Here is a 24,025-nt window from a genome sequence, read left to right on the forward strand (position 1 = left end):
TTTGCTTTTCCATGTTTGCTCCAGTAGATGGCGCTGTTCCACTGCTCAGCATCTTTTCAGCCACCAGCAGACGACAGATGGTTCAGATCAAGGCTTCCCATCATTACTGTGCTTTATCATTCAGTACTTTCATAAAATCCTGCATCAGTGACTATCTGAGCAGGAAAACGAGAAGCGATCCGGTTTCAGACGGTTTTTCATGACGAGATGATGAATATTATGAAAGATGATTATAAAAACAACAGACAGAAAGAGATGGATCATACCTGAACCTCCCCTTCCATGATTCCCAGCAGCTGGATCAGGTCCTCCCTGGTAAGATCTGGTCCCTTTGCAGGTTTCTGAGATTTCTTTGCTGTTCCAGACACACCTGTCTTCACATCCTTTTCTTCTTTAGGAACCTTCATCCTCCTTTTGGTCTGCTCCGGAGTCTTCTCCTCCAGTCTCATGCAGCCGTTAGTGGGCTGGATGGGTCTGTGGTCTGGACCCTCCATGGTGCAAGTCCTGGACCGCATTTTATTTACCTGCAAGGAGAATCAGACCAAGTGCAAGTCAGCTGCAGTCAGGACCAGACTGCAGGTCCAGAGATCATCACACCAAACCAATGATTCGTTTATGACTCGTAAAAATCACTTTCAGTAAAAAAGTTTTTTAAACAGAAAGAAAAGGAGTTGGAAGATGGAGTGAGAGGTGAGTAAAGGCGGCATGTAAACGGGGGAAAGAAAATGATCTGATGTTTTATTGATTCAAATTGTGACGGTTTTACTGATCAGACCTTCCTGGAAACGCAGACCTTCCTGCAAACGCAGACCTTCCAGCAAACGCAGACCTTCCTGCAAACGCAGACCTTCCAGCAAACGCAGACCTTCCTGCAAACGCAGACCTTCCAGCAAACGCAGACCTTCCTGCAAACGCAGACCTTCCTGCAAACGCAGACCTTCCAGCAAACGCAGACCTTCCTGCAAACGCAGACCTTCCTGCAAACGCAGACCTTCCAGCAAACGCAGACCTTCCAGCAAACGCAGACCTTCCTGCAAATGCAGACCTTCCAGCAAATGCAGACCTTCCAGCAAACGCAGACCTTCCAGCAAACGCAGACCTTCCTGCAAACGCAGACCTTCCTGCAAACGCAGACCTTCCTGCAAACGCAGATCTTCCAGCAAACGCAGACCTTCTTGCAAACGCAGACCTTCCTGCAAACGCAGACCTTCCAGCAAACGCAGACCTTCCAGCAAACGCAGACCTTCCTGCAAACGCAGACCTTCCTGCAAACGCAGACCTTCCAGCAAACGCAGACCTTCCAGCAAACGCAGACCTTCCTGCAAACGCAGACCTTCCTGCAAACGCAGACCTTCCTGCAAACGCAGACCTTCCTGCAAACGCAGACCTTCCAGCAAACGCAGACCTTCCTGCAAACGCAGACCTTCCTGCAAACGCAGACCTTCCTGCAAACGCAGACCTTCCAGCAAACGCAGACCTTCCTGCAAACGCAGACCTTCCTGCAAACGCAGACCTTCCTGCAAACGCAGACCTTCCTGCAAACGCAGACCTTCCAGCAAACGCAGACCTTCCTGCAAACGCAGACCTTCCTGCAAACGCAGACCTTCCAGCAGACGCAGACCTTCCAGCAAACGCAGACCTTCCTGCAAACACAGACCTTCCTGCAAACGCAGACCTTCCAGCAAACGCAGACCTTCCTGCAAACGCAGACCTTCCTGCAAACGCAGACCTTCCTGCAAACGCAGACCTCCCAGCAAACAGAGACCTTCCTGCAAACGCAGACCTTCCTGCCAACGCAGACCTTCCAGCAAACGCAGAACTTCCAGCAAACGCAGACCTTCCTGCAAACGCAGACCTTCCAGTGAACGCAGACCTTCCTGCAAACGCAGACCTTCCAGCAAACGCAGACCTTCCAGCAAACGCAGACCTTCCAGCAAACGCAGACCTTCCTGCAAACGCAGACCTTCCAGCAAACGCAGACCTTCCTGCAAACGCAGACCTTCCAGCAAACGCAGACCTTCCTGCAAACGCAGACCTTCCAGCAAACGCAGACCTTCCAGCAAACGCAGACCTTCCTGCAAACGCAGACCTTCCTGCAAACGCAGACCTTCCTGCAAACGCAGACCTTCCTGCAAACACAGACCTTCCTGCAAACGCAGACCTTCCAGCAAACGCAGACCTTCCTGCAAACGCAGACCTTCCAGCAAACGCAGACCTTCCAGCAAACGCAGACCTTCCTGCAAACGCAGACCTTCCAGCAAACGCAGACCTTCCTGCAAACACAGACCTTCCTGCAAACGCAGACCTTCCAGCAAACGCAGACCTTCCAGCAAACGCAGACCTTCCAGCAAACGCAGACCTTCCAGCAAACGCAGACCTTCCTGCAAACGCAGACCTTCCAGCAAGCGCAGACCTTCCAGCAAACGCAGACCTTCCAGCAAACGCAGACCTTCCAGCAAACGCAGACCTTCCAGCAAACGCAGACCTTCCTGCAAACGCAGACCTTCCTGCAAACGCAGACCTTCCAGCAAACGCAGACCTTCCTGCAAACGCAGACCTTCCAGCAAACGCAGACCTTCCAGCAAACGCAGACCTTCCTGCAAACGCAGACCTTCCAGCAAACGCAGACCTTCCAGCAAACGCAGACCTTCCTGCAAACGCAGACCTTCCAGCAAACGCAGACCTTCCAGCAAACGCAGACCTTCCTGCAAACGCAGACCTTCCAGCAAACGCAGACCTTCCAGCAAACGCAGACCTTCCTGCAAACGCAGACCTTCCTGCAAACGCAGACCTTCCAGCAAACGCAGACCTTCCAGCAAACGCAGACCTTCCAGCAAACGCAGACCTTCCTGCAAACGCAGACCTTCCTGCAAACGCAGACCTTCCCGCAAACGCAGACCTTCCAGCAAACGCAGACCTTCCTGCAAATGCAGACCTTCCAGCAAACGCAGACCTTCCTGCAAACGCAGACCTTCCAGCAAACGCAGACCTTCCAGCAAACGCAGACCTTCCAGCAAACGCAGACCTTCCAGCAAACGCAGACCTTCCTGCAAACGCAGACCTTCCAGCAAACGCAGACCTTCCAGCAAACGCAGACCTTCCAGCAAACGCAGACCTTCCTGCAAACGCAGACGTTCCAGCAAACGCAGACCTTCCAGCAAACGCAGACCTTCCAGCAAACGCAGACCTTCCTGCAAACGCAGACCTTCCTGCAAACGCAGACCTTCCTGCAAACGCAGACCTTCCAGCAAACGCAGACCTTCCTGCAAACGCAGACCTTCCAGCAAACGCAGACCTTCCTGCAAACGCAGACCTTCCTGCAAACGCAGACCTTCCTGCAAACGCAGACCTTCCTGCAAACGCAGACCTTCCAGCAAACGCAGACCTTCCAGCAAACGCAGACCTTCCAGCAAACGCAGACCTTCCTGCAAACGCAGACCTTCCAGCAAACGCAGACCTTCCTCCAAACGCAGACCTTCCTGCAAACGCAGACCTTCCAGCAAACGCAGACCTTCCTGCAAACGCAGACCTTCCAGCAAACGCAGACCTTCCAGCAAACGGAGACCTTCCTGCAAACGCAGACCTTCCTGCAAACGCAGACCTTCCAGCAAACGCAGACCTTCCAGCAAACGCAGACCTTCCTGCAAACGCAGACCTTCCTGCAAACGCAGACCTTCCTGCAAACGCAGACCTTCCTGCAAACGCAGACCTTCCAGCAAACGCAGACCTTCCTGCAAACGCAGACCTTCCAGCAAACGCAGACCTTCCAGCAAACGCAGACCTTCCTGCAAACGCAGACCTTCCAGCAAACGCAGACCTTCCAGCAAACGCAGACCTTCCTGCAAACGCAGACCTTCCAGCAAACGCAGACCTTCCAGCAAACGCAGACCTTCCTGCAAACGCAGACCTTCCTGCAAACGCAGACCTTCCTGCAAACGCAGACCTTCCAGCAAACGCAGACCTTCCAGCAAACGCAGACCTTCCTGCAAACGCAGACCTTCCTGCAAACGCAGACCTTCCTGCAAACGCAGACCTTCCAGCAAACGCAGACCTTCCTGCAAACGCAGACCTCCCAGCAAACAGAGACCTTCCTGCAAACGCAGACCTTCCTGCAAACGCAGACCTTCCTGCAAACGCAGACCTTCCAGCAAACGCAGACCTTCCAGCAAACGCAGACCTTCCTGCAAACGCAGACCTTCCAGCAAACGCAGACCTTCCTGCAAACGCAGACCTTCCTGCAAACGCAGACCTTCCAGCAAACGCAGACCTTCCAGCAAACGCAGACCTTCCAGCAAACGCAGACCTTCCTGCAAACGCAGACCTTCCTGCAAACGCAGACCTTCCAGCAAACGCAGACCTTCCAGCAAACGCAGACCTTCCTGCAAATGCAGACCTTCCAGCAAACGCAGACCTTCCTGCAAACGCAGACCTTCCAGCAAACGCAGACCTTCCAGCAAACGCAGACATTCCTGCAAACGCAGACCTTCCAGCAAACGCAGACCTTCCTGCAAACGCAGACCTTCCAGCAAACGCAGACCTTCCAGCAAACGCAGACCTTCCTGCAAACGCAGACCTTCCAGCAAACGCAGACCTTCCTGCAAACGCAGACCTTCCTGCAAACGCAGACCTTCCTGCAAACGCAGACCTTCCTGCAAACGCAGACCTTCCAGCAAACGCAGACCTTCCTGCAAACGCAGACCTTCCAGCAAACGCAGACCTTCCAGCAAACGCAGACCTTCCAGCAAACGCAGACCTTCCTGCAAACGCAGACCTTCCAGCAAACGCAGACCTTCCAGCAAACGCAGACCTTCCTGCAAACGCAGACCTTCCTCCAAACGCAGACCTTCCAGCAAACGCAGACCTTCCAGCAAACGCAGACCTTCCAGCAAACGCAGACCTTCCTGCAAACGCAGACCTTCCAGCAAACGCAGACCTTCCTGCAAACGCAGACCTTCCAGCAAACGCAGACCTTCCTGCAAACGCAGACCTTCCAGCAAACGCAGACCTTCCTGCAAACGCAGACCTTCCTGCAAACGCAGACCTTCCAGCAGACGCAGACCTTCCAGCAAACGCAGACCTTCCTGCAAACGCAGACCTTCCTGCAAACGCAGACCTTCCTGCAAACGCAGACCTTCCTGCAAACGCAGACCTTCCAGCAAACGCAGACATTCCTGCAAACGCAGACCTTCCAGCAAACGCAGACCTTCCAGCAAACGCAGACCTTCCTGCAAACGCAGACCTTCCAGCAAACGCAGACCTTCCTGCAAACGCAGACCTTCCAGCAAACGCAGACCTTCATGCAAACGCAGACCTTCCTGCAAACGCAGACCTTCCAGCAAACGCAGACCTTCCTGCAAACGCAGACCTTCCAGCAAACGCAGACCTTCATGCAAACGCAGACCTTCCTGCAAACGCAGACCTTACAGCAAACGCAGACCTTCCTGCAAACGCAGACCTTACAGCAAACGCAGACCTTCCTGCAAACGCAGACCTTCCTGCAAACGCAGACCTTCCTGCAAACGCAGACCTTCCTGCAAACGCAGACCTTCCTGCAAACGCAGACCTTCCTGCAAACGCAGACCTTCCAGCAAACGCAGACCTTCCTGCAAACGCAGACCTTCCAGCAAACGCAGACCTTCATGCAAACGCAGACCTTCCTGCAAACGCAGACCTTCCAGCAAACGCAGACCTTCCTGCAAACGCAGACCTTCCAGCAAACGCAGACCTTCCAGCAAACGCAGACCTTCCTGCAAACGCAGACCTTCCAGCAAACGCAGACCTTCCAGCAAACGCAGACCTTCCAGCAAACGCAGACCTTCCAGCAAACGCAGACCTTCCAGCAAACGCAGACCTTCCAGCAAACGCAGACCTTCCTGCAAACGCAGACCTTCCAGCAAACGCAGACCTTCCAGCAAACGCAGACCTTCCAGCAAACACAGACCTTCCAGCAAACGCAGACCTTCCAGCAAACGCAGACCTTCCAGCAAACGCAGACCTTCCTGCAAACGCAGACCTTCCAGCAAACGCAGACCTTCCTGCAAACGCAGACCTTCCTGCAAACGCAGACCTTCCAGCAAACGCAGAACTTCCAGCAAACGCAGACCTTCCTGCAAACGCAGACCTTCCAGCAAACGCAGACCTTCCAGCAAACGCAGACCTTCCAGCAAACGCAGACCTTCCTGCAAATGCAGACCTTCCAGCAAACGCAGACCTTCCTGCAATCGCAGACCTTCCTGCAAACGCAGACCTTCCTGCAAACGCAGACCTTCCAGCAAACGCAGACCTTCCTGCAAACGCAGACCTTCCTGCAAACGCAGACCTTCCAGCAAACGCAGACCTTCCTGCAAACGCAGACCTTCCAGCAAACGCAGACCTTCCTGCAAACGCAGACCTTCCAGCAAACGCAGACCTTCCAGCAAACGCAGACCTTCCTGCAAACGCAGACCTTCCAGCAAACGCAGACCTTCCAGCAAACGCAGACCTTCCAGCAAACGCAGACCTTCCAGCAAACGCAGACCTTCCTGCAAACGCAGACCTTCCTGCAAACGCAGACCTTCCTGCAAACGCAGACCTTCCAGCAAACGCAGACCTTCCAGCAAACGCAGACCTTCCAGCAAATGCAGACCTTCCTGCAAACGCAGACCTTCCTGCAAACGCAGACCTTCCAGCAAACGCAGACCTTCCAGCAAACGCAGACCTTCCAGCAAACGCAGACCTTCCTGCAAACACAGACCTTCCAGCAAACGCAGACCTTCCTGCAATCGCAGACCTTCCTGCAAACGCAGACCTTCCTGCAAACGCAGACCTTCCAGCAAACGCAGACCTTCCTGCAAACGCAGACCTTCCTGCAAACGCAGACCTTCCAGCAAACGCAGACCTTCCTGCAAACGCAGACCTTCCAGCAAACGCAGACCTTCCAGCAAACGCAGACCTTCCAGCAAACGCAGACCTTCCTGCAAACGCAGACCTTCCAGCAAACGCAGACCTTCCAGCAAACGCAGAACTTCCAGCAAACGCAGACCTTCCTAGAAACGCAGACCTTCCAGCAAACGCAGACCTTCCTGCAATCGCAGACCTTCCTGCAAACGCAGACCTTCCTGCAAACGCAGACCTTCCAGCAAACGCAGACCTTCCAGCAAACGCAGACCTTCCAGCAAACGCAGAACTTCCAGCAAACGCAGACCTTCCTGCAAACGCAGACCTTCCAGCAAACGCAGACCTTCCTGCAATCGCAGACCTTCCTGCAAACGCAGACCTTCCTGCAAACGCAGACCTTCCAGCAAACGCAGACCTTCCTGTAAACGCAGACCTTCCTGCAAACGCAGACCTTCCAGCAAACGCCGACCTTCCTGCAAACGCAGACCTTCCTCCAAACGCAGACCTTCCTGCAAACGCAGACCTTCCTGCAAACGCAGACCTTCCAGCAAACGCAGACCTTCCTGCAAACGCAGACCTTCCTGAAAACGCAGACCTTCCTGCAAACGCAGACCTTCCAGCAAACGCAGACCTTCCTGCAAACGCAGACCTTCCTGCAAACGCAGACCTTCCAGCAAACGCAGACCTTCCTGCAAACGCAGACCTTCCTGCAAACGCAGACCTTCCAGCAAACGCAGACCTTCCTGCAAACGCAGACCTTCCTGCAAACGCAGACCTTCCTGCAAACGCAGACCTTCCAGCAAACGCAGACCTTACTGCAAACGCAGACCTTCCAGCAAACGCAGACCTTCCTGCAAACGCAGACCTTCCAGCAAACGCAGACCTTCCTGCAAACGCAGACCTTCCTGCAAACGCAGACCTTCCTGCAAACGCAGACCTTCCTGCAAACGCAGACCTTCCAGCAAACGCAGACCTTCCTGCAAACGCAGACCTTCCTGCAAACGCAGACCTTCCAGCAAACGCAGACCTTCCTGCAAACGCAGACCTTCCTGCAAACGCAGACCTTCCTGCAAACGCAGACCTTCCAGCAAACGCAGACCTTCCTGCAAACGCAGACCTTCCTGCAAACGCAGACCTTCCAGCAAACGCAGACCTTCCTGCAAACGCAGACCTTCCTGCAAACGCAGACCTTCCTGCAAACGCAGACCTTCCAGCAAACGCAGACCTTCCTGCAAACGCAGACCTTCCTGCAAACGCAGACCTTCCAGCAAACGCAGACCTTCCTGCAAACGCAGACCTTCCTGCAAACGCAGACCTTCCTGCAAACGCAGACCTTCCAGCAAACGCAGACCTTCCTGCAAACGCAGACCTTCCTGCAAACGCAGACCTTCCTGCAAACGCAGACCTTCCAGCAAACGCAGACCTTCCTGCAAACGCAGACCTTCCAGCAAACGCAGACCTTCCTGCAAACGCAGACCTTCCAGCAAACGCAGACCTTCCTGCAAACGCAGACCTTCCAGCAAACGCAGACCTTCCTGCAAACGCAGACCTTCCTGCAAACGCAGACCTTCCTGCAAACGCAGACATTCCTGCAAACGCAGACCTTCCAGCAAACGCAGACCTTCCAGCAAACGCAGACCTTCCTGCAAACGCAGACCTTCCTGCAAACGCAGACCTTCCTGCAAACGCAGACCTTCCAGCAAACGCAGACCTCCCAGCAAACGCAGACCTTCCAGCAAACGCAGACCTTCCAGCAAACGCAGACCTTCCTGCAAACGCAGACCTTCCAGCAAACGCAGACCTTCCAGCAAACGCAGACCTTCCTGCAAACGCAGACCTTCCAGCAAACGCAGACCTTCCTGCAAACGCAGACCTTCCAGCAAACGCAGACCTTCCTGCAAACGCAGACCTTCCTGCAAACGCAGACCTTCCTGCAAACGCAGACCTTCCTGCAAACGCAGACCTTCCAGCAAACGCAGACCTTCCAGCAAACGCAGACCTTCCTGCAAACGCAGACCTTCCAGCAAACGCAGACCTTCCTGCAATCGCAGACCTTCCTGCAAACGCAGACCTTCCTGCAAACGCAGACCTTCCAGCAAACGCAGACCTTCCTGCAAACGCAGACCTTCCTGCAAACGCAGACCTTCCTGCAAACGCAGACCTTCCAGCAAACGCAGACCTTCCAGCAAACGCAGACCTTCCAGCAAACGCAGACCTTCCTGCAAACGCAGACCTTCCTGCAAACGCAGACCTTCCAGCAAACGCAGACCTTCCTGCAAACGCAGACCTTCCTGCAAACGCAGACCTTCCAGCAAACGCAGACCTTCCAGCAAACGCAGACCTTCCAGCAAACGCAGACCTTCCAGCAAACGCAGACCTTCCTGCAAACGCAGACCTTCCAGCAAACGCAGACCTTCCAGCAAACGCAGACCTTCCTGCAAACGCAGACCTTCCTGCAAACGCAGACCTTCCTGCAAACGCAGACCTTCCAGCAAACGCAGACCTTCCTGCAAACGCAGACCTTCCTGCAAACGCAGACCTTCCTGCAAACGCAGACCTTCCTGCAAACGCAGACCTTCCTGCAAACGCAGACCTTCCTGCAAACGCAGACCTTCCAGCAAACGCAGACCTTCCAGCAAACGCAGACCTTCCTGCAAACGCAGACCTTCCAGCAAACGCAGACCTTCCTGCAATCGCAGACCTTCCTGCAAACGCAGACCTTCCTGCAAACGCAGACCTTCCAGCAAACGCAGACCTTCCTGCAAACGCAGACCTTCCTGCAAACGCAGACCTTCCAGCAAACGCAGACCTTCCTGCAAACGCAGACCTTCCAGCAAACGCAGACCTTCCTGCAAACGCAGACCTTCCTGCAAACGCAGACCTTCCAGCAAACGCAGACCTTCCAGCAAACGCAGACCTTCCTGCAAACGCAGACCTTCCAGCAAACGCAGACCTTCCAGCAAACGCAGAACTTCCAGCAAACGCAGACCTTCCTGCAAACGCAGACCTTCCAGCAAACGCAGACCTTCCTGCAATCGCAGACCTTCCTGCAAACGCAGACCTTCCTGCAAACGCAGACCTTCCAGCAAACGCAGACCTTCCAGCAAACGCAGACCTTCCAGCAAACGCAGAACTTCCAGCAAACGCAGACCTTCCTGCAAACGCAGACCTTCCAGCAAACGCAGACCTTCCTGCATTTGCAGACCTTCCAGCAAACGCAGACCTTCCTGCAAACGCAGACCTTCCTGCAAACGCAGACCTTCCTGCAAACGCAGACCTTCCAGCAAACGCAGACCTTCCTGCAAACGCAGACCTTCCTCCAAACGCAGACCTTCCTGCAAACGCAGACCTTCCTGCAAACGCAGACCTTCCAGCAAACGCAGACCTTCCTGCAAACGCAGACCTTCCTGCAAACGCAGACCTTCCAGCAAACGCAGACCTTCCTGCAAACGCAGACCTTCCTGCAAACGCAGACCTTCCAGCAAACGCAGACCTTCCAGCAAACGCAGACCTTCCAGCAAACGCAGACCTTCCTGCAAACGCAGACCTTCCAGCAAACGCAGACCTTCCAGCAAACGCAGACCTTCCTGCAAACGCAGACCTTCCTGCAAACGCAGACCTTCCTGCAAACGCAGACCTTCCAGCAAACGCAGACCTTCCTGCAAACGCAGACCTTCCTGCAAACGCAGACCTTCCTGCAAATGCAGACCTTCCAGCAAACGCAGACCTTCCTGCAAACGCAGACCTTCCTGCAAACGCAGACCTTCCAGCAAACGCAGACCTTCCTGCAAACGCAGACCTTCCTGCAAACGCAGACCTTCCAGCAAACGCAGACCTTCCTGCAAACGCAGACCTTCCTGCAAACGCAGACCTTCCAGCAAACGCAGACCTTCCTGCAAACGCAGACCTTCCAGCAAACGCAGACCTTCCTGCAAACGCAGACCTTCCAGCAAACGCAGACCTTCCTGCAAACGCAGACCTTCCTGCAAACGCAGACCTTCCTGCAAACGCAGACCTTCCTGCAAACGCAGACCTTCCAGCAAACGCAGACCTTCCTGCAAACGCAGACCTTCCTGCAAACGCAGACCTTCCTGCAAACGCAGACCTTCCAGCAAACAGAGACCTTCCTGCAAACGCAGACCTTCCTGCAAACGCAGACCTTCCAGCAAACGCAGACCTTCCTGCAAACGCAGACCTTCCTGCAAACGCAGACCTTCCAGCAAACGCAGACCTTCCTGCAAACGCAGACCTTCCTGCAAACGCAGACCTTCCTGCAAACGCAGACCTTCCTGCAAACGCAGACCTTCCAGCAAACGCAGACCTTCCTGCAAACGCAGACCTTCCTGCAAACGCAGACCTTCCTGCAAACGCAGACCTTCCAGCAAACAGAGACCTTCCTGCAAACGCAGACCTTCCTGCAAACGCAGACCTTCCAGCAAACGCAGACCTCCCAGCAAACGCAGACCTTCCAGCAAACGCAGACCTTCCAGCAAACGCAGACCTTCCTGCAAACGCAGACCTTCCAGCAAACGCAGACCTTCCTGCAAACGCAGACCTTCCAGCAAACGCAGACCTTCCTGCAAACGCAGACCTTCCTGCAAACGCAGACCTTCCTGCAAACGCAGACCTTCCTGCAAACGCAGACCTTCCAGCAAACGCAGACCTTCCTGCAAACGCAGACCTTCCAGCAAACGCCGACCTTCCAGCAAACGCAGACCTTCCAGCAAACGCAGACCTTCCAGCAAACGCAGACCTTCCTGCAAACGCAGACCTTCCAGCAAACGCAGACCTTCCAGCAAACGCCGACCTTCCAGCAAACGCAGACCTTCCTGCAAACGCAGACCTTCCAGCAAACGCAGACCTTCCAGCAAACGCAGACCTTCCTGCAAACGCAGACCTTCCAGCAAACGCAGACCTTCCTGCAAACGCAGACCTTCCAGCAAACGCAGACCTTCCAGCAAACGCAGACCTTCCAGCAAACGCAGACCTTCCAGCAAACGCAGACCTTCCAGCAAACGCAGACCTTCCAGCAAACGCAGACCTTCCAGCAAACGCAGACCTTCCTGCAAACGCAGACCTTCCAGCAAACGCAGACCTTCCAGCAAACGCAGACCTTCCTGCAAACGCAGACCTTCCAGCAAACGCAGACCTCCCAGCAAACGCAGACCTTCCAGCAAACGCAGACCTTCCTGCAAACGCAGACCTTCCAGCAAACGCAGACCTTCCTGCAAACGCAGACCTTCCTGCAAACGCAGACCTTCCTGCAAACGCAGACCTTCCAGCAAACGCAGACCTCCCAGCAATCGCAGACCTTCCAGCAAACGCAGACCTTCCTGCAAACGCAGACCTTCCAGCAAACGCAGACCTTCCTGCAAACGCAGACCTTCCTGCAAACGCAGACCTTCCTGCAAACGCAGACCTTCCAGCAAACGCAGACCTTCCAGCAAACGCAGACCTTCCAGCAAACGCAGACCTTCCAGCAAACGCAGACCTTCCTGCAAACGCAGACCTTCCAGCAAACGCAGACCTTCCTGCAAACGCAGACCTTCCAGCAAACGCAGACCTTCCAGCAAACGCAGACCTTCCAGCAAACGCAGACCTTCCAGCAAACGCAGACCTTCCAGCAAACGCAGACCTTCCAGCAAACGCAGACCTTCCAGCAAACGCAGACCTTCCTGCAAACGCAGACCTTCCAGCAAACGCAGACCTTCCAGCAAACGCAGACATTCCAGCAAACGCAGACCTTCCTGCAAACGCAGACCTTCCTGCAAACGCAGACCTTCCAGCAAACGCAGACCTTCCTGCAAACGCAGACCTTCCAGCAAACGCAGACCTTCCTGCAAACGCAGACCTTCCTGCAAACGCAGACCTTCCTGCAAACGCAGACCTTCCTGCAAACGCAGACCTTCCTGCAAACGCAGACCTTCCTGCAAACGCAGACCTTCCAGCAAACGCAGACCTTCCAGCAAACGCAGACCTTCCTGCAAACGCAGAACTTCCAGCAAACGCAGACCTTCCAGCAAACGCAGACCTTCCAGCAAACGCAGACCTTCCTGCAAACGCAGACCTTCCAGCAAACGCAGACCTTCCTGCAAACGCAGACCTTTCTGATCAAAGCAGCGCGAAGACCTGCTGTCCTGCAGATTTTAAGGTTTAGACGGCTCACTGTGCACAACTCAAACTGCTGGATCCGCTTCATTTGCATCAGGTGTGTTGGAGCAGGGAAACATGTAAACCCTGCAGGTTTTAATGCGTGTCTACACGACAGCTGAAGACTTCAGATTCATGCACATGTAGGCACCTTATCTTGTGCTGGAATGACGGTTGTAGGATAGCTGAAGGGTTTACTGCACATGAAGACATGTTTACATCAGACTCCTTCATGCTTCTCTGGCAGCGGAAAAAATAAAACCCAACTCGGTGTCTGCAGGCCTGGAGAGGCCAAGCTGGACCTCAGACAGCTGTGGCTGACACACGATAAGTGGCGTTGGAGGTATGACGGCCGCAGCGTGTCTGGCGTGCTCATGAGAAGGTCATGCCAGGTTACAGGCGATGGTGCAGATCACACATCTTGATGCTGCAGGTTTGGATGGACGTGGTCCTGGAAGGACATACATTGATCCTGATGGATCCATGTTCTCATGATGTTTCCAGCAGATTCTGATCCATCCATCAGAATGTGGAGCTGAACTGGAGACTCAGGGCAGTTTTTCCATCTTCTGCTGCTATCTGGTCCAGACAACCGACAGGTCCTTTTCTCTTCTTCAGACCTTCTCTGGGAGCCTTAAAGATGTTTGTGTGAGAGAATCCCAGTCAATAGTCACAGCAACAACCTTAAATCACCATTCTTCCTCATTCTGATGCCGTTTGAACTTCTTCTGCCGTGTGATGCTTAGACGTGTTTAACAGAATACCGATGAAGCTGGTCCATGGTCCAGCAGCCCACCACCTCATATCTGTTCTCTGTCCATCCACACCTTCATTTATGCCTCTCAAACATGTCTGATCATGGTGCTTACGGTCTCAGAGACTCTGTCCCTTCAGGATGTCACATACCTGAGACTGAACAATCTGAACCAAGACCTGCAAGACCAATAAGACCAGCCCCAGTCACCTGTTTCTGCTAAATAAACCAAACATCTAACATTACCGCCATATGACCTGCCTGCTGTTCGATGGGTTTCCCAGCTACTCATAGGGCCAGCTATCAGTGCAATCGTGACTTTCAGTTTGAAACATTCGGGACTTGTTTGTTTGTTGACACAAAACGTTGCTGTGGAGGAGAGTGGGGCGAAAGTCGAGATTCAGGCATCCATGGCGCTGCTGGCAAAGTGACAGCCCTGAGGTTTCCCCACGGTGGACACGAGCAGGGACGCCCTAAAAATACCCGGCCAAGTTTCAGCAAACAAACAGCTGCGGCAAGCTGTGTGTAAACTAACTGTGACTGCTATTCTGCAGACAGGTCAGGCATCACGTTACGCCTGCAGCTGCTGGATGCTGTGAATAAAAACACAAAACATTCAGACCTGGAGAAAGTCTCATATGTCACCACAACACCTTACGTTTGCCTCCAGATATGAGCATTTAAACATCCAAACAGCATGAAAAGTTTCAACATCCGCAGCGATAACCCAAACAGACAAACTGGAAGAATAAAAACGACCTCTGGGGAAAAGCTGAGGCATTAAAAGTGCCCTTAGACCAGATTTAAAAGCAGCATCAGGGCTAACTTGTCTGACGTTCCATGGAAGCTCATTCTCAAGTTTCGAAGGGAGAAGTGAGGATTCCAGTCGGCCTGAAGCTTCTCCGGAGGTCTGCAGGCCTCAGAGGGCAGGAACAGGTCAGACGTGAAGCTGATAAGCTGCAGTCTGGAGAGATGCTGCCATTCCTGCACGGTTTGTTGGACAAACAATCTTTCCTCCCTTCCATCCACTAGGGGAAGGGAAAAGATGCTGGTCTGAACACTGGTTGGCAAGGAGAGGATTTGGACAACCAGCGCACCAATCAAACTGGACTGAAAAAAAGTCTACAAACAGCCAACGCCTTGCTAAGCTAAGTGGAAGTCAATAGGTTGTTTGGACATCGACAGTAAGCATCACCAGTCCCGAGGCGTTCCCAGGCCAGTCGAGAGATATAATCCCTCCAGCGTGTCCTGGGTCTTCCCCGGAGTCTCCTCCCAGAGGGACGTGTCTGGAACACCTCACCAGGGAGGTCCAGGAGGCATCCTGACCAGATGCCCGAGCCACCTTGGCGGAGTCCAGCCCTCACTGGAAATTAATCTGACTTTCTGCCGGTAATTCAGACCGAGCTCTGACACCTGTCGTACAGGGACCGGTGTCATGTTTTTGCCATCCTGATCTCAGTTGCCGACCTTCTGCTTCATGCCCCCGGATTACCCTCCTTGCCTTGCCCTTGACAGACACTGCTACTTTTCGGATCTTCTGGTTACCGACCCTGCTTGTCTTTGGATCTCCGAGCCTTGTCTTTGCCTGGACGAGTATTTTGCCATCCTGTTTACCTCCCAGCTGTTGCCTGGTTTCTTCTGCAGACCAGTCACCTGGATTGATCTTCTACTCATACTCCTTCGCCAATAAACTGGTCATTTGTCCATTACTCCTCGTGTGTGGCTGTAATTTCGGATCCTCACGGTAACTCATTACAACCGGACAGCTCGTACAAGGGGGTCCGGTACCCCATACTCCCGGAGTACCCCCCACAGGAGCCCCCGGGGGACATGGTCGAACGCCTTCTCCAGGTCCACAAAGCACATGTAGACTGGTTGGGCAAACTCCCATGCCCCCTCCAGGACCCCAAAGAGGGTATAGAGCTGGTCCACTGTTCCACAACCAGGAGGAAAACCACACTGCTCCTCCTCAATCCGAGATTCGACTATCTGATGGACCCTCCTCTCCAGGGCCCCTGAATAGACCTTACCAGGGAGGCTGAGGAGTGTGATTCCCCTGTAATTGGAACACACCCTCCGGTCCCCCTTCTTACAAAGGGGGACCACCACCCCAGTCTGCCAGTCCAGCGGTACTGCCCCCGATGTCCACGCGATGCTGCAGAGGCGTGTCAGCCAGGACAGCCTCACAGCATCCAGAGCCTTAAGGAACTCCGGGCGGATCTCATCCACCCCCGGGGCCTTGCCACCAAGGAGCTTTTTGACCACCTCAGCGACTTCAGCCCCAGAGATAGGAGAGTCCACCCCTGAGTCCCCCAGCTCTCCTTCCTCATCGGAAGACGTGTTGGTAGGATTGAGGAGGTCTTCGAAGTATTCCTTCCACCGACCCACAACGTCCCGAGTTGAGGTCAGCAGCTCCCCATCTCCACTGTACACAGTATTGATGGAGCACTGCTTCCCCCCCCTGAGCCGCCGGATGGTGGACCAGAATATCCTCGAAGCCGTCCGGAAGTCTTTCTCCATGGCCTCGCCGAACTCCTCCCATGCCTGAGTTTTTGCCTTGGCGACTCATACACTTCGGCATTTATTTCAGTATGTCAGTAATATATAGACACCAATAAATAAATAGATATAAACTTGTTTTAAATTAGCCAGACTCATAAGAGGAAGCTACAGACTCGGCTCTTAATTTCTGCTCTTAGTTTATCTTTTCTATTGTTCAGACTGAATAAATGCAAATAAATACATGACATAAAATAATGAGATCTATTTTATATAAATAAAAATGAGAAATTCATAATATGATGTATTTAAGTTGTAAACAAAGGTCAGATGTGGTTTGTTGCACATTTTGAAAAAAAATGTGAAAGAAAGTTTATGTCGAATATTTCGACTCATTGGCAGCCAGATGTTGTTTTGCTCATCTTTCAGGACCCAGTACCAGGTTCTGGACGACAGATGTGGAGGCCGATTTGGCTGGTGTGTGCGTCTTTTTAGGACATTTTGATACACACACACACACACTGCCAAATCGCTTTTCCTCACACAGAAATTTAAATATGTCTTTTGACATTTTTGGCAGCCAATAAATCAGAAATCACTTGGACAAAAAAAAGACTACTTTTACATCTCTGTGTTTCATCAACGGATGTGTCATACGGAGTTCGACTCCACACAGGTTCTGCAGTAAAATCTCACTGTGTGATATGTTTCGGTCATCACTTCTGGAAGCTCGACTCTCTTGTCCTGTTACATCTCGCTTCTGGTCAATGAAAACAAAAAGGGAAGAAACAGACGGATAAGGAGTTATTACTTTGTCGATGCTCATGTTTGGAATATTTTTGCTGTTTTTACAGAGTTTAGTTTGTTCGTTCTCTTAGTCTGATAAAGTTTTCTATGAACAGCTTCTGTCTTGTCCATCACAGCACTCCTGAACTTCCCTGCAGAACTTCTGCTGCAGGGTAGGGCTAGGGTTAGGGCTAGGGCTAGGGCTAGGGTTATGGCTAGGGCTAGGGTTTTAGGGATAGGGGTTAGGGTTTTAGGGTTAGGGTTTTAGGGTTAGGGATAGGGGTTAGGGTTTTAGGGTTAGGGATAGGGGTTAGGGTTTTAGGGCTAGGGTTTTAGGGTTAGGGATAGGGGTTAGGGTTTTAGGGCTAGGGTTTTAGGGTTAGGGCTAGGGCTAGGGTTATGGCTAGGGTTAGGGTTAGGGCTAGGGTTTTAGGGTTAGGGATAGGGGTTAGGGTTTTAGGGCTAGGGTTGTAGGGTTAGGGTTAGGGTTTTAGGGTTAGGGGTTAGGGTTAGGGTTAGGGCTAGGGTTAGGATGCAGATTCCCACTCCACGTCATGCATCAGGGCTTAAACGCTCGGCCTGAAACAGACCTTTCTGTGTTCTGCTTGTGGCTTCTAGCTGAGCTCTGATCAGTCCAGAAAGCTGACATCAGTCCAGACATGCAGCTGACCCACTCAGCTCTCACATGCCTTTCAAATGGATGATGCATGAAGTCACTTCCCTCATAAAGTGTGAGGGGGGGGGAGGCGGACCGGGACCACGTCATCGGTTTGACGGCTGCTCCTCGTACATCTTTACAAGCTCCTGAGCCTTTGCTTGGTGGTCTGTGCTTCACATTCATGGAAATAACCTGAGAAATGAGTCAGTCGGGAGGAAAAAGCTGCAGAAGTGGACAAACACAGGACTCCCATCACAAAGGCTGCTGGAATCCCAGAGTTCTGCATCCGTGCACATGACAGATAAGTTGGGAAAATCATGAAATAAACAGAGGTTTTGGTCCTGCTGGTGTTTCTCATGAAGCTGTTGCATGTTGACAGGAGGTGGATCCCAGCTGATATCACATCATTCCCAAATCATCCCAGATCTTCTACAGTTTGACTTCTATGCCTCCATTTGCCGCCTGCAGGATGTCAGCAGTCGTTCCTCACTCAGCTCCAGCTGTCCTGAATTACTGTGTGTTTTAGACACACTGATGTTTTCTCTGTTTTATCTGCGTTTAAACAGAAGAAGCTGCGAGAATTGACCAAATTTGAGAAAAAGGACTGCAAGCGATAATGCTGTGAGTTGCGAAAGCTACTAGATGATTGGACTGAATCAACAATTGTGGAATTTTCACCTGGTGATTCACATCTTTTAGCTGCAGCAGATTCTGTGATATTTGAATGAAATAATAGTAATAAAGACTCAAGTCTTTGTGCTAAACTGTTCTTTCCCTTAATTCCTTATCCTGGACCAAACAACCTCTCAATGACAAAACTAGTGGCTTTTTATCCCATTATTAGAGGCCTTCAGAGACTGATATGAAAGCAGCATTGCTGCACATGTCCCTCCCATCTCCACAAGCCTTCAGTAGAGGCTCGGTCCTCTGCAGCAGCAGTCCCACCTCCCGGGTGCAGTCGGAGCGCGAGGTGACCACCTCTGCTGCATGGCCAGACTGAAAATGCTGCTGCTGGGTGACACGGCTTGCTGTTAGATGGCTTGTACTTACATGAAATGAAATGAAAAATATTTTATTCACCCCCAAAGGGAAATTCAATATTGTAGTAGATAATTAATTAATTAATTAAAGAGGAGGTCTTGTTCCGGAGGCTGATGGCTGCTGGCAGGAATGATCTTCTGTATCTTTCAGTCTTACATCGGACTTGAAGAAGCCTCTCACTGAACACACTTTGTTGTTTCATCACTGTGTTGTGGAGAGGGTGTGAAGAATCCTCCATCATCTTCATCAGCTTGTGCAGCATTCTTCTTTGGACAATCAGCTCCAGCGGCTCCAGAGTTACTCCAAGCACAGAAGCAGCTTTCTGGATCAGTTTGTTGATTCTCTTCAAGTCTCTGGTTCTGATGCTACTACCCCAGCAGATGCTGCAAAGCTGACTGCACTCTCCACAACAGACTTATAGAAGATATGCAACATCTTGGTGCAGACGTTAAACCATCTCAGCTTCCTTAAGAAGGACAGTCTGCTCTGACCTTTCTTGTAGATGTAGTCAGTGTTGCATTTCCAGTCCAGTTTGTTGTCCAGCTGAACTCCAAGATACTTGTATTCCTCCACCACCTCCACCTCCTCTCCCAGGATGGAAACAGTGCTTTGTTTATTCTTCTTCCTCCTGAAGTCAACAATCATCTCTTTTGTTTTGCTGCTATTTAATATGAGATGATTGTCACCGCACCATTTAACAAACTGACTGACCAGTTCTCTGTACTCTGCTTCTTGTCCATCCCTGATACACCCCACAACTGCAGAGTCATCAGAGTATTTCTGCAGATGACAGGACTCAGAGTTGTACTGGAAGTCTGAGGTGTACAGAGTGAAGAGGAATGGCCAGAGTACAGTTCCTTGTGGTGCACCAGTGCTGCTGGCCTCCATCTCAGACACACAACCTTTCAGTCTCACAAACTGGGGTCTGTTTGTGAGGTGGTCATAGATCCAGGTGGTTGTGGAGGTATCCACCTGGAATTTATGGAGCTTCTCACATAACAAAGCAGGCTGAATGGTATTAAAAGCACTGAGAAATGAAAGAACAATGGTCCAGATGAGGGTGTGCTCTCTGGAGCAGGTATATGATGGCATCTTCAACCCCAAGTCCATTACAATATGCAAACTGTAATGGGTCCTGAAAGGTGTTTATTTGCTTGTTGAGGTGAGCCAGTAAGAGTCTCTCCAGGACTTTCATGATGTGAGATGTCAGGGCAACTGGTCTGTAGTCACTTGTGAGAAGACTTTGTACTTTTAAAAAATCAATATAGCAAGTCAGAGCTACTACAATTTGCTGCCAACAGACAGTGCAATCTAGAATGGAATGATCACTTGGAATGATTTGGAATGGAATGATTTACATGTTGCAGACTCCTGATTAAAAACTGGACCCCACCTAAGTAAAACTAAAATGATTTTTTTTTTTTAAATGGTGACATAAGGGGGTTATATTATCAATTTGGACTCTCCCACAACATTATTCCTCTCTGTTGCATTGTCCGTTACAAATATGCTACCAGTTTCATTATGCTAATCAGGCTAAGACATCATTTAGCAACTTTTAGGACCATCAATCGTTACTTTTCTGACCTAGGAGTTGGCAACACTGGTTAAATGTTCGTTATACTCCAATGAGCAGGAGAAACTCAGCTAGAGGCTTGTCGTTAGCCTGTACAGGAAGTGAAGAGGAAGTATTTAAAACAAAGAAATGAAGACAAACGTGGTCCCAAACCCTCGTGACAGGCAAAAACACTGTGCAAGAACATTCCAGCTCATTACGTCAGCTTTTATAACAAGACAGAGTTGAGAGCTGTGTATAGTGTTAGATATCACTGGCTAATATTAGCTAATGCTAGCTCACGTTATCAAACGTGAGCTAATATAAACTAACGCTAGCTAAGATTAGCTAACATTAGTAAAGATTAGCTAATACTAGCTAACGCTATCATCGCTGAAGCGCTGAAGCTTCCACATAAAAGTAGAATCTAGAAACCAAACAAAAAGACGGTAGAATTGTTAACAATAACAGAATCAGAAAACATCTCTCAAAAAAGGTTAATAAATAATTAAACTGTTCTGTATTCAAACATCTAAACAATAAATTGTATTTAAAGGTTATTTAATCAGAACTGTTTTATTTTGAAGATATTTTATAAAAAACCAATATCCTCATCAAATTTCCATCTTTTTCCATCAGTTGTTTTAAGTTTGTCCATTTCTTGCTTTTAGCTTGTAAAGCTGCAAGTGGATTTGGTACAATAATCAAATACAAAATAAAACATGTAAGCTCAATAAACAAGTTCGGTGCTAATGCTGGAATGGGCCAGTTTGCACTGGAAACATTGGTTCCCAGTGTAAGGTTGGGAACCCCTGAATTAGAGCATCTTTCCCAGACTAATCCGTGTAGACGTTATCAGCCCTGTCGGAACAGAAGTCTGGACCCAAACAGCAGCTCTCCCCGCTGTTACGCTGTCATGGGAATAGCAGTTGTTGTTATGAAAGCAAACAGGAAGGCAGACGCTGTGGAATTACCCAATGATCTCATGTTCTCGTCTTATCAGCTGGCTTCAAGCAGGTCTGGGACACGGCTACAGAATAAATCAGAGGATTTCAGGACTGAAAGTCACAGAAAGGTGATATTAAGACTAAAGCCATAACCTGCGACTCGGAGGTCAAACTAAAACTGTGACAGAAACTCACAGTCTGACATCACCATCAGCTTTTCTGATTTCTCCGTTTTATTCACCATTTCATAATCCCAATCTGTGGAAAAAGTGATGATGTTTCATTGTTCTCTTGCTGATGAGACGCCACTTCTTAAGTTATTTAAAAGGAATGTAATAATAATGATTCACATAACTTAAAAATGTTTTAATATAAAGTACTCTGGAAAAAACAAACAGGAACATTTACCATACTTTGAAAAGAACAAGATATCGGGATCACAATTCCTTCATAACTTGCTCAGACACATTTAGAGTGGCTTTATTAATGGGAAGGTACTTAAACGCCAGTTCTACATAAATCAAGACCTCTTTATATACAATCTATGGTCCAGACTAATCCTGGTTCTACACGAATCCAGACTAATCCTGGTTCTACACGAGTCCAAATAAATCCTGGATATACATGAGTCAGGATTAATACTGGTTCTGCATGAGTCCAGACTAATACTGGTTCTACATAAGTCCAGACTAATCCTGGTTCTACATGAGTCCAGACTAATCCAAGTTCTACATGAGTCCAGAATAATTCTGGTTCTACATGAGTCCAGACTAATTCTGGTTCTACACGAGTCCAGACTAATTCTGGTTCTACATGAGTCCAGACTAATCCCAGTTCTACATGAGTCCAGAATAATTCTGGTTCTACATGAGTCCAGACTAATCCTGGTTCTACATGAGTCCAGACTAATCCGAGCTCTACATGAGTCCAGACTAATCCCAGTTCTACATGAGTCCAGAATAATTCTGGTTCTACATGAGTCCAGACTAATCCCAGTTCTACATGAGTCCCGACTAATCCTGGTTCTACATGACTCGAGACTAATCCTGGTTCTACATGAGTCCAGAATAATCCCAGCTCTACATGAGTCCAGACTAATCCTAGTTCTACATGAGTCCGGAATAATTCTGGTTCTACATGAGTCCAGACTAATCCCAGTTCTACATGAGTCCGGAATAATTCTGGTTCTACATGAGTCCAGACTAATCGTGGTTCTACATGAGTCAAGACTAATCCCAGTTCTAGATGAGTCCAGACTAATCCCAGTTCTACATGAGTCCAGAATAATTCTGGTTCTACATGAGTCCAGACTAATCCTGGTTCTACATGAGTCCAGAATAATCCTGGTTCTACATGAGTCCAGACTAATCCCGGTTCTACATGAGTCCAGACTAATCCCGGTTCTACATGAGTCCAGACTAATTCTGGTTCTACATGAGTCCAGACTAATTCTGGTTCTACATGAGTCCAGACTAATCCTGGTTCTACATGAGTCCAGACTAATCCAAGTTCTACATGAGTCCAGAATAATTCTGGTTCTACATGAGTCCAGACTAATTCTGGTTCTACACGAGTCCAGACTAATTCTGGTTCTACATGAGTCCAGACTAATCCCAGTTCTACATGAGTCCAGAATAATTCTGGTTCTACATGAGTCCAGACTAATCCTGGTTCTACATGAGTCCAGACTAATCCGAGCTCTACATGAGTCCAGACTAATCCCAGTTCTACATGAGTCCAGACTAATTCTGGTTCTACATGAGACCAGACTAATCCCAGTTCTACATGAGTCCAGACTAATCCTGGTTCTACATGAGTCCAGACTAATCCTGGTTCTACATGAGTCCAGAATAATCCCGGTTCTACATGAGTCCATACTAATCCCAGTTCTACATGACTCCAGAATAATTCTGGTTCTACATGAGTCCAGACTAATCCCAGTTCTACATGAGTCCGGAATAATTCTGGTTCTACATGAGTCCAGACTAATCGTGGTTCTACATGAGTCAAGACTAATCCCAGTTCTAGATGAGTCCAGACTAATCCCAGTTCTACATGAGTCCAGAATAATTCTGGTTCTACATGAGTCCAGACTAATCCTGGTTCTACATGAGTCCAGAATAATCCTGGTTCTACATGAGTCCAGACTAATCCCGGTTCTACATGAGTCCAGACTAATCCCGGTTCTACATGAGTCCAGACTAATTCTGGTTCTACATGAGTCCAGACTAATCCTGGTTCTACATGAGTCCAGACTAATCCTGGTTCTATATGAGTCCATACTTATCCCGGTTCTACATAAATCCAGACTAATCCTGGTTCTACATGAGTCCAGACAAATCCTGGTTCTACATGAGTCCAGACAAATCCTGGTTCTAAATGAGTCCAGACTAATCCTGGTTCTACATAAGTCCAGACTAATCTCGGTTCTACACGAATCCAGACTAATTCTGGTTTTACATGAGTCCAGACTAATCCTGGTTCTACATGAGTCCACACTAATCCCAGTTCTACATGAGTCCAGAATAATTCTGGTTCTACGTGAGTCCAGACTAATCCTGGTTCTACATGAGTCCAGACTAATACCGGTTCTACATGAGTCCAGACTAATCCTGGTTCTACATGAGTCCAGACTAATCCTGGTTCTACATGAGTCCATACTAATCCAGGATCTATATGAGTCTAGACTAATCCTGGTTCTACATGAGTCCAGACTAATTCTGGTTCTACATGAGTCCAGACTAATCCCAGCTCTACAT

The 24,025-nt window shown here is 50.2% G+C and overlaps 1 protein-coding gene across 2 annotated transcripts in view; it reads right to left on the minus strand.

Moving 5' to 3' along the window:
- Window positions 1-24,025, minus strand: part of filip1b (filamin A interacting protein 1b) — a 272,262-nt gene that overhangs the window by 56,584 nt on the left and 191,653 nt on the right. The window contains exons 2-3 of one of the 2 annotated variants that reach the window (XM_079254951.1): window positions 16,976-17,039; window positions 267-524 (exon numbers count right to left, since the gene is read on the minus strand). In XM_079254951.1, coding sequence (XP_079111077.1) covers window positions 267-524; window positions 16,976-16,996 — 279 coding nt within the window. In that variant the 5' untranslated portion in view covers window positions 16,997-17,039. The remainder of the gene's footprint in view (window positions 1-266; window positions 525-16,975; window positions 17,040-24,025) is intronic. The other variant, XM_079254952.1, reaches the window with a different exon arrangement.

The sequence above is a fragment of the Telmatherina bonti genome (assembly GCF_933228915.1).
Source record: "Telmatherina bonti genome assembly, chromosome: 16".
In the NCBI taxonomy this organism is placed as follows: domain Eukaryota; kingdom Metazoa; phylum Chordata; class Actinopteri; order Atheriniformes; family Telmatherinidae; genus Telmatherina; species Telmatherina bonti.